Source organism: Labrus bergylta, chromosome 22, assembly GCF_963930695.1.
Source record: "Labrus bergylta chromosome 22, fLabBer1.1, whole genome shotgun sequence".
In the NCBI taxonomy this organism is placed as follows: Eukaryota; Metazoa; Chordata; class Actinopteri; order Labriformes; family Labridae; genus Labrus; species Labrus bergylta.
The window spans coordinates 12,818,616-12,830,198 of NC_089216.1; the positions used below are offsets into that span (position 1 = coordinate 12,818,616).

The 11,583-nt window shown below is 42.1% G+C and overlaps 1 protein-coding gene across 2 annotated transcripts; it reads right to left on the minus strand.

Annotated features, from left to right (window-relative positions):
• Positions 1-5,804: 5,804 nt before the first annotated feature.
• Positions 5,805-11,583, minus strand: si:ch73-335l21.4 (E3 ubiquitin-protein ligase-like). Of its 2 annotated transcripts, XM_065950842.1 has the most exons (4): positions 11,026-11,583; positions 9,924-10,741; positions 9,736-9,797; positions 5,805-9,015 (listed from the first exon to the last, which is right to left on the minus strand). In XM_065950842.1, the coding sequence occupies exons 1-2, from the start codon at positions 11,528-11,530 to the stop codon at positions 10,683-10,685; spliced, it is 564 nt and encodes a 187-aa protein (XP_065806914.1). In that variant the 5' UTR covers positions 11,531-11,583; the 3' UTR covers positions 5,805-9,015; positions 9,736-9,797; positions 9,924-10,682. The 2 variants fall into 2 exon arrangements, with proteins under 2 accessions (XP_065806914.1, XP_029132323.2); XM_029276490.2 differs by lacking the exon at positions 11,026-11,583 and having other exon boundaries at positions 9,924-10,681.

Genomic DNA, 11,583 nt, shown 5'->3' on the forward strand with positions numbered 1-11,583 from the left:
CACACACACACACACACACACACACACACACAGAGATCAGGTCTGGACATGTATCAGGCCCTCTCACTTCCCCTGAACTGCCTTAAAAATAAGGTTAGGGTGGACAGTAAAAAGCTTAGTAGCACCTGTCTGAAAGCAGAAGAAGCCCACACGTTTCCACCTGAGTGGCTACTGAAACCTACTTTTCTTCACTGCTCATGTTCCCTCAACTTTTGTTCACTTTTATCTCACACAGCGACAGCCCTGAGGGGATTTTAAGACCTACTTTAAGATTAGTTTCAGCGGAGACATTTCTCTTTTCCCATAACGTACTGGCACAAGCACTTCTCTTGATACATCGGCTGACTATAACCATAATGAGCACGAATATTCCTCAGGAAACTCATTTTCACACAACTCTTTCTTCTTGTGATGCACCCTTAGGCTAACTAAAAATCTCTACATCCACCACAGTCACAGAGACTTAAGTTCATGTGTCAAATGTTCGGAGTCAGATAAACTCAAATGTCAACCCCTCCTTTTGTGTTAGAGCAAGACAGAAATGTTAAAGCGGCATCAGCTTGTATAAAGAGAGAATGAAGGAGCAGAGGACAACAAATGGGCACAGCTGCCATCTGGTTGTCCCGGTGACGAGCAGCGACAATGCCTGCCTCGGCGAAGGTGGCAACCTCTCCGATCAAGACGAGAGAGAGGAGAGAGAGGAGGAGGGGTGCTGGATGGGAGCCAAGGCAAGAGGACACCGAGTTCAATGGCAGAGAGGTGCGTTGGATCCACTCCAACAGGTGAACCTGTTGTGTCTGAACAGGCGAGTATCATCTCCTCAGTGTGAGTGTGTGATACTGTATCTCTGAATAAACACACCGACATGCACCTATTGGCCCACAGCCTGGAAATAGACCCAATAACCTCGCTTAATTACACACAGCAGTGTAGACGCAGAAAACTCCTCCAATTTATCCAAAAGGAAAAACCACAGGGACAACTTAAAAGCTTGAGCTTTCAGTTAAATCACAGGATCCTTTTAAAAAAGTTATTCTAGTTGTTTCAGCTCTGAACCGATATGGATGATGGAAGTTGTTAACATTGATAATTAGTCAAACTCCAACTCTACAAGTACACAAGATCCAGGTAAAAATGAGCATTTCAGATATCCACAATGACATTCTTCCCAGGACAAATCACTTTTCCCATTCTTGTGTATTGGGCTTTTCAGATATTTACGTATTCTTCATGTCCTGAGTGAGCATTACTGATATCTGCAACAACAAAAAAAAAGAAATTCATACATATAGCCTATCTACTAATAAGTGAGTCAGTGCTTTCCTGACATTGTCTGGAAGCCTGTTGTGTCGTACATTGTGGTAAAAAGCCAATCAGATTACAGGAAATGCAGGTAATTATTATGTTTTTAAATACTGGGCACAGTAAATTGAACATTCCCGCGTTTGCCTCCACACATGGGGCGCGACCTAACCGCTAGGCCATCTGCGCCCCCCTCCCCTCCCCACACACACACATCTTCTTTTTTATGGTCCTAATTATGTGTTATGATTTTGATGAGTTCACTCATATGTCATCTCACAAAACTGTTAAAGGGGGATTGTAAAGCATAAGACACTCTCTGTTTATAATGAATGTGCTGCTCACAAGTTGAATTAACGACTTAAATGCTGAAGGCGTTTTGCTTTCCTTCTTTTAGTCTATATTATTGTAAAGCACTCTGTAACTTTATTTTGAAAATTGCTATAGAAATGAAGTGTCTTTATATTTATGTTGCAAGACCTCAAGTCAAAGTGGTCTGCTTCTGCCATTAAACACAGCTGGAAACCTTCATGTAGCCTTTTCGGGGGTTCAGCAAGCAAATTGAGCGTTCAAAAATGACCACTGTTGGAATAATGTTGTGAACATACCGCAGTCTTCCTGGGATGGAGTTGTTACCATTCTGCAGGCTTGCACAGATAACACTTATGTAAGCACGTGTGTTTCTGTTTTAAAGGAAGACCCTCTACGTGTCTGCTTATCCCAGTAAAAACACGTCTCCAGCCCATGGGAAGCACTGGTATGAAGGAGCGGCGTAACTCTTCGGTCAGATGTATGTCTTGGCCTGCTATTTTTATGGTGTTTACATCATCTCAGAGCATGTACAGTCTGTCCTGCTACATGTTGGCAACAATACAGGAAGTCTTCCCGTCTTTATGACTTCCTCTATGGCGCAAACCACGGGAAGCTCTCTGGATGTAGGACAAGGAAATAGCTTTTGCTCCCATTGCGAATGTAGGAATGTTAATGTGGGCGCTAATCCATCCATGCTCCTAAATTGCTTCCTTCCCATCATTCACTGCAGAGAGTAGGCTATATCTAGAGGGATGTTTCCTTTTCCACCATTTCTTTTTTTTTCTTGTGGAGTTCCCACAGTAAGCTCCATAAGTAATGCTACAGGTGTTTTAGCTTATGTAAACCTACTGTGTGTTGACCGAGCCAAGAAAGCCGAGGATTACTGTCTGTACATCGCAAGCTGCCCCTGCTAATCCTCCAACTTTCCCTCTTGTTTTCCCCTCTTTCCCAGACCTTCCAACTAGATTTAAAGGCAAAGTTAAACAGGCTCAATAAAGTCGAGTTGAACAAACGCACATGGTTCAAACCAATAGCTGGAGCCATTGCTGTGTTGAATTTGAGGTAATCTGACCCACGAATGCCACAGCAGATGCAACATTTTTCTGATGTATTTCCAGTTTTTTCTTTTTTTTCCCCTCACCGCCCTCTCTTTCTCCTAGTGTATTTAGCCTCACAAAAAGCCTTTCTTCTCTGCCTCCCCCCCCCTTCCTCCCTCTCTCTCTCACCCCCCACATTAGCCAACACTCACCCCTCTCCCTTCTCCTCATAAGAAAATGTTTGCCATAATCACGGATTTGTCTTTTTTATTACAGGCAGCATACGAGAGTGGCTTCTCGGGGGAAGAAAAAGGAGGGGACGTGCCAAATGGAGTGAGTGATTGAGGGAAAAGGAGAAGGGGCGGAAGGAGGGAGGAGAGGAGGGTGTGTTGGGTCGGCTGGGGTGGGGTGGGGGGGGGGGGGGGGGGTGGGCTGTGAGGCCTCTGTGCTTTATTTTCCTTGAAAGCTCCCTGAAAACCGCAGACACATGGTACAGAATTCCCCCTCACAGTGGGAGAGGTGGGAGGGAGGGATGGACAGTTTTTGCAAGAGAACACCACACTGTCTGCGATAACACACACACACACACACACACACACACACACACACACACACACACACACACACAGGGAATATTATAGGCGAGTACACACACTCGGAAAAAGGAGGCAGTGTGAACCAGACGAGCAAACACTCTGCTACACAAAAGAGAGGAGAGACTTTGAAGGAGCCGACAGGAAACCTCAAAAACATCATGTCACCTCGCTTCTTCTCTGCTCTATGGGAAAGTAGAAGGTCCCACTTTCCACGGGTGTTGGTATGATGATGATGGTGGTGGTTAAGGGGGCGGCAGGGTGGGTGTTAATCCAACGTACAATGTGTTTAACTTTGACTGGCAGATCCCTCGAAACCCCCCCCCCCCCCATCCCGCCCCACCCTCTCCTCGCTGTGGGGCCCCTTTGAGCTCGGAGATTGAGGACAAGCACAGAAACTGGTATTTAGTTGGAGTTGTAGGACGACTGGGAAAAAGTGAAGGGTCAGGTGGTGTGAATGGACCTGTTAGGGGTTTCATGGGAGCTTAGAGTAGACCCCCCCCCCCCCTCCTCCCCCTTAAATTGAACTCTTGACTGATTGATGAGGATGTAGGCAAAAAAAACAATTCACCATATTTTTCATTATTGCTCACTTAAAAAAAAAAAACATCTGAGACAAATTCTGCAGTTTTCTTTGCCCCCTTTAACTTGTTAAGCGAATTCCTTTTAACAAGAAGACATCACACATGGGAAACTTCAACATCTATTAGTTAAGGTCACAAAATGGATGAGAAAATGGAGGAGTATCGCCATCTAGTGGGTGCCATCTTGCATCTGCTCTCTCTGTATATGCATCACTGTTAGACCATGACCAAATCAGCTTCCCCCTTACAGTATAAGATTTTAGAAACATAATCACCAAAAGTTCTTGTGATAAACAAATAAACAAAATCCTTTAATTGAGTGTTTCCTTTGTGGCATAAATCAACAGGAACACCACTTAATGACCTGCTCCCCTCATGTTCTTTGTGTACTTATTAATGGCTTGGCAAAAGTCAGAAAAGAAACCCTTCTCACAAACAGGGAGATCAAGTTTTTCCATCAAACCCAGCGACCAGCATGCTGAAACCCTCCTGCAAGCGAGAAAGAGGAGATGGAAAATCTGTGTCAGCACGCAGAGTAGCCACTGCCTGCCTGGAAAAATGAGGACACAAGGAATGGGAATACAATCAATTTATAAAAAGCCTCAAGTATGACCTCCCATCATACTCCCTTCTTCATACTTGACATTACATTATGCAAATCATTTGCCAAATGAGGCAAAAGGCATACACAGTAATCCACATTTGACCTCTGTGGATTTTCCACTCATCAAAAGGTTTTGGTTTCTGCCAGAAGCGGAGAGTTGGAGGATGTAATTTAATAGAAACTCTGGGTTTCCAGACATAATTTACTGTGCCCAGTATTTTAGAAATAATCACGATTACCTGCATTTCCAGTAATCCGATTGGCAAACCCAATGAGTGCTTTTTACCACAATGAATGACACAACAGGCTTCCAGACAATGTCAGGAAAGCATTGACTCACGTATTCATTTATTTACATGAATAAGAACCCTGAGTTGATCACTCATATTCATGATCTTTTTTTATCAATTTATAATTTTGTACAACAACAAAAAGTAGTATAACATTACACTTTTATAGTTTATAAGAGTACAGTTGTTCAGTCAACTGTAATAAAGAAGACAAGCAAAAAACAAACATCTGGCATTTAAATAGCAGGCAACAACAGATGTTTTACATTTTCATGTTGAAAAGTGACTCAGTAATCAATTATCAGAAAGTAACTGTTCCATTTTATTTATATCAAATAGCTGATTAATAGGAGAGTTATTTTTGTCTTTAATAAAACACAATGTGCTGATATCAAATATGAATGCCATGCATTGGTAGGCCTATTTAAAAAGCTACAATGTTATGTGTTTGTGTGATTGAATAGCAATATGAATTTGATATGGTTTGGATACTGTGTCCAAAGATTACATAAATTACCCTTGAACAAGGCTAGTTCAGCAGCAGCAGCCAGCTTCTTTAGCTAGCTTTAGCATTAGTGTTATTAAGCATAAAAAAATGTAACTCTACTATCTTACTCTAAAGGTAACTTAATCTACTTGCCATTAAACTGACTTATTATGGGTGTTTGATTAATTTGTACAAAAATAAATAGTTTTAAAGGTCAATCAAGTAAGCTAGTTAGCACAGGTTGCAGCAAAAAATGAGAAAGGTCTGCACACTGTCCACAAGAGAGTGGCTCTCAATGGAAATTATATTCAAACAGGGCAACGCTTTGATCTAAACTTTCTATCCTCAGTGATGGTCCCAAAATATTAAACCATTATTGGTAAAATAATCTCAAACAAAGCTAAAAATTGTTAATTTACATAGCCTAATGCCCTATAATGTTCAGACTTAATGATTATTAAATTGTTTTTAAAATACAAAAGTCTTAAACTAAGATTTGACTTAGACTTACAATGGCATTTTTTATATTCATTCAGTCATTTTGCTTCAGAATTCAAAGTTGTTTACCCCCAAAACACAAAAATCCCAAGTAAGCCACATTTCCAACTTTTATTGAAATGGTTCCAACCACTTAACAATTCAATACACTCTTCATAATTTATCATTGTTTGACACGTTCATTGACTTGAAGGAGACATTCCCAGCTGATATGCGTAGATAATCTAATTCTAACAAATCCTCAGTAAGCGATTTACTCGTTGTTGAAAAAACATTGGACATGTCAAAATCCCCACTTCCACTTCCGTCCTTATCTGGGATTAAATCAGATGTTTTTAAGTCAATGTCTCCAAGATCCAGCGTGTTATTCTTAACAATGCGGAAATCCTTTAACTCATCTTCAGCAGGTTTTTCAGGACCTCTGCTTGAGTTATCTTTAGTGAACACAGCACCCTCTGAGTTCAAGTTCCAGTGAGCTGCCTGTGCTTCTTGCTTGATCGTAGCTGTAATGTTTTGAATGCTTTTCTTCTGGGTTGGTGTGACTGGTGTCTGGGATTTTGCTCTGACACCACTGAACAAGGCACTTCCAAGAATATCAGAGTGAGAGTAAGCTTTGACTCTGGCAGGAATCTTAGGCAGCCTGAGTATCAGATCATTGGTTACAGAGTTAGATTCATTGAGCATTTTGGCATTTGCTTGTTTTCCTTTCACGAGTTTGCCTCCCACTGTAGAACTGGGAGAACTGTTGAGCAGACTCGCCTTCATAGGAGTCTTAAGAGGCCCAGCTGATCTGAGGAAAGCAGAGGAGATTGTCTGATTTTTAGTGAACACAGCACCCTCTGAGTTCAAGTTCCAGTGAGCTGCCTGGGCTTCTTGCTTGATCATAGCTGTAATGTTTTGAATGCTTTTCTTCTGGGTTGGTGTGACTGGTGTCTGGGATTTTGCTTTGACACCACTGAACAAGGCACTTCCAAGAATATCAGAGTGAGAGAAAGCTTTGACTCTGGCAGGGATCTTAGGCAGCCTGAGTATGGCTACTTTCCAAGCATCATTGGTTACAGAGTTAGATTCATTGAGCTTTTTGGCATTTGCTTGTTTTCCTTTCACACGTTTGCCTCTCACTATAGAACTAGTAGAACTGTTGAGCAGACTCGCCTTCATATGAGTCTTAAGAGGCCCAGCTGATCTGAGGAAAGCAGAGGAGATTGGCTGATTTTGTGTTTGTTCTTTGGACTTCCAGGTTGTTTTGTTAAAAGTATTTTGAATTCTGGTTGGAACAGGTTGAAATCCATGAAAATTATATATTTTATGATTCTTTTTGTAGTTGTCAGAAGTGAATCTGTGATCTGATTCTGAACGTTGTGATGTCTTTAGAGGTAGTTTAGGCTCATTTTCACTCATTGATCCATGTCTTCTACCTGGTTCTATTTTACCTGTTTTATTGTACCCATATCTCTGAATCCTCCGGCTTACAGGTTGCTGGATCTTTGAGCTTCTGGGTTTAAAACCTCCTAAATCCGGGTTGACTCTGGTAGACTTGTCTGGTTCACCAAGTAAAGCTTTGGCTCCCTCAAGTGGCCGATTGCTAAACCCGTCAGGACCATAATTTCTCCTGTAGATCCTCATCTTTCTGGTACCCATGTTACCTTTCAACCCAACATGACTGTCAGGTATCAGAGACCGGACTTCCTTTACTCCAGATGTGATTGGTCTTGGATTTTTCACAGTCTTGATGACATTTACAGAGTTTGGAGAAGAAGAGAAAGCTGAGGGATTTCTCTCATTTTTTTGTGGCATTGTAGTAGTTGTAATAAGTAGTTCTCTCTGTCTAAAGCTATACCTTTGTGACAATGACGGGTACACTTTTTTGATTTTAAACTTGCTTTTGTCAAAACTGTTTAGTAGAGACTTTGTACTTTCATTCAAACCTCTGGATTGCTCCTTCAGAGCTCTCCACATAGAATCTTTAAATCCTCTGAAGCCATACATGCTTTTATCAATTCGTCCAGATTTTCGAGTCTGCATTGATCCACTAGAAGTTGTATTAGCTGGACTACTCGGCACAGATTCCTCGCTAACAGTGGCATAGTTGCCCGGGAAGTCTGCTTGAGCAATGGGGACAAAAGTTTTCCTGGTGTCATCAGTCCCTGGAGAAGGAAGTACCAAGGTTTGAACAAGAGTTCCTGCTGTTGTGTGATGAGATTGCTTGAAACTATCTGTCTGAGCACCGTACTGGGCAATACTAGCAGATTGGTCCATTGGATTGACACTTTCAGATGGTTGTTTTATGTACTTGGTTGGACCTCTTTGTTGTAAATTTGATGAAAACATGCCATAAGGCGGAGTATCAGAGGGCCTTTGCGTATGTGATATTGTCAGATAAGAGATGGATCTGTCACCTTGGGAATTCTTGAACAGGTATGACTGACCGTTTTTCTCTCTCAGTACCTCACTGTTTCTTGTGGATGGCCACCCCTGGGAGAAGTCTGCGATGGATGATCTCTGTGGTTCTGTGCTGCGGCTGCTTTTAATAACATAGGCGTCTAAGCTGTCACTGATTAATGGTGCATGAGGAGCAGTTTGACCTGCTACACTTGGATATTTTCTTGATTGAATTGCTCTAGATGTACTCTGCGCCCAGGACCCAGGGAGCTCATCTGTCTCTTTATAGCCACTGTAAGGCATTCTTTGAGTTGGCAGGGAAATACTTGAATATCTACTAGTCTGGGATGAAAAAGGAGAAACTTTAGGTGGTTGCCAAACACTTTTATCCTCTGCCTCATTCTCTTCTTGGTACGATTTCTGGGCAATGCTGGGGTTCCGAACTACTGAACGACTGGAGCTCTGAAAATAAGGACTGGCAGGGTCTTTGTAAGATGCTCTCCTAATGATTGCTGAGTATGAATTGTGAAGATTACCATTTGTAGGGTGGTAATTTACACTGGATTTCAGTCCCTGAACATTTTCTCCTACATATGGATTGTTGCTGGTGGACATACTATTTGCTGGCAGCATTCCACTCTGCACTCTTGTCATTCCAGCATAGGATTGTCTGTTATCTGGGCTGTTTTGATTGTAACCAAAGCTTCCTTCTGTAAACCCCAGAGGTTTTGGTTGATGGTCAATGATTGACGGAGCTTTTCTATAATGCCAGATTGCCTCGGTGTTGCTAGGTGGTCCAGATTGGAGTCCGAATTCAGGTGATAGCTGACCTGTATAAAGCTGATGATGCTGACTGTTTGGAGTGTGCAGTCGTCTTAGGACTTTGTGCTTCACTTCATTGTCCACTTGGATTGTAATGGGACTGGCTAAGGGTGGGAAAAGAAAGGGTACAAAATGAATGATGAGTAATTTACCCTAATGTTGTTATACATGCAAATGTATTAGTTTACCAGACAAGGCATTCAATTGGAAAAAAATGAGTGGTGATATAGTATAACAGCACTGTGACTTAAAACTGTAGGACTATGTATCACTTCACTTTGGTGTTCTGAGTACTGTAGTATAGCAAGATGCAACTTTACCATTACAGCAAATTATCCTTTTCTAATTTCTCACTGGCCACCAAGCAACTGTCAATCAAGTCCTCTCCCACTGATTATAACTTTAAACATAAATGTACATTAAACAAAAAAGCTGGTGGGTGTACTGGATTATCATCACAACTATTTTTTCTGGGCATTTTATCCATCTGATATTGCTTTTATACTTAATATGATACTATGAAAATCCTTGGAAAAAAATAAATGGGGTTGACAAAATTCCTGAATGCTTTTTAACTATGTCAGGTTTACTTTTAGTGTCCCTTTGATATTGTAATCCCATTTTATACCACCTCAATTATGACTTTTCAAATAACAAAGACTAAGTAGGCTACATACATCTTCTGTTGATTTAAAAACAATTAGCAGTAGCTTTAAGGAAAGAGATACAGTTGCCTCATTCTAATTCAGTCAACACTTATGCCAGACAGTCATTAAGACACTACAGATTCAACCTCACAGATACAGAGGCCTGTTTGCGCTTACCTCTTGCAGCATCTGGATACATGAAAAACAACATGACAGCTGCACAGACCAGCACAAAGAGTCTGCGGAGAAGAACAAAGAAACACTGTCAAGACTAGTGCAAATTTATTGGAATTGCCACCAAAAACAATCACCTACCCATCAAAGGTGATAATTACAGGTGTAAAAAGCCCATAGGTTAAATCTACCTTGTGCATAGAGCAGTATTTTCCTCCATGATGGACAGCCTCCTCCCAGGCTTGTGTGAGTGTTTTAAAAAAAGCCTTTATGATAAGTAGTAGTGAAGTCGATCCATGTGTTGTCAGACAAATGAGTAAGAGCTCTGACCTCTGCTGCAGGTTGTGAGTCTGATTGGAGGAGATGCTAATCACCTGGTCTTGACAGAACCACTTCCTGGAGCTGAATGCTCCTTCCTGTTTAGCCCTTTTCATGTAGAATATTTGATTATGTCTTAAAATGCTCTACCACTTGCCCACAGTTATTGGACTTGAATACTTGCACTTCATCCCTGACTTAAAGTGTTCTTTTAGTAAGCCAGGACTTTAAGTGATGAGTCATTTTAATGGTATGAACGCACACAGGTCAAACAGTTTTATTTACTCACACCAAAAAAAAAAAAAAAAAAAACACACACTGATTTGAGATGAAAAGTATTTTATTTTTCCATAAATATTTTACATGTTTATCAAAATAAATACAATTCAAATGAATAAATATAATAGGCTACATAAAAGTGCGAGTATCTGTGTAAAATAGGCCATTTTGAGATTCACAGGTTTTCCTTTTTTCACACATAGTTTGAACAAGCCAACACAAGGCTGTAAAGACAAGTTAAATCACGGTGATGTGTCTTGCCAAGTAAGGCCGTGTTGCGTTTTTTGGTCCACTGAGCCATGTAAAAAAAAAAAGGATGCAGCGTCACATTGTCCAGGGTATCTGTTGACTCCTTAAAACATGTAGGCGGACATCATGGCGAGGTGCTTTATGTCATCATTGTTCATACAGTCTGTAAAAGGGAAACAGGACACGTTAGGAAAAAAAATGATTTAAACACAGTTAGGCCGACAAATGCTCTCTCCAGTTTTTGACCAAAAAAAGCTACTAGACTCTTGAGGAGTTCTGTAAACTTCACAAATGTATCCAGCCCCTTGCCTAATTATCATAATTGTAATTGTCTTGTCTTGAATCACAAACTTTATTTTAGCCTATTAGCCAGGTAAACAGACAAAGCTGGTTTCAATACGATACTGTAACCACACGACAGGCAACTTGAAAAACGGGTCTACTTACTTTGCCGTGACTGCTTTCCGCTTATCTTCCTCCAAACTTTACTCCAGGACCTCCGGAGCCTTCCGCCTCTGGAGCCCGGTGAGGAGTCGCCCTCTTCGGCTGGGTTGTCGGAGAGCGTCCCCTCCTCGGTGACGTCACGGCCGCCTTGAACGACACCTTCCTCTTCCTCCTCCTCCTCCTCCTCCTCCTGGTCGTCATCGTCCTCCCGGTCGAGGACTCCCGCGGTCAGCAGCCGCTCCAGGACGCGCTCGTCCACTCTGAGCTCCACCCGGAGCCGCCTGTCTCCGTGGATGGATGTGACGTGTCGACACAGCGGGCAGACGATGGATTTGTCAGCTCCCAGACGTGCTGTCGTCCCGTCGTCATCGGGTCCCCCCTGAGGAGGTCGTGAAAGGGCCAGCAGGCAGTTCTCGCAGAAGCTGTGTTTGCACTGGAGCTCCCGGGGACACCGCCGACCCGCGTTGTAAGTCTGGTAACAAATTCCGCACTCAAGCTCTGAATACATCGCGCTGTCTGGAAGACGTTTGAATGAGCTGAGAGACGTGAGCTGGCCAGACT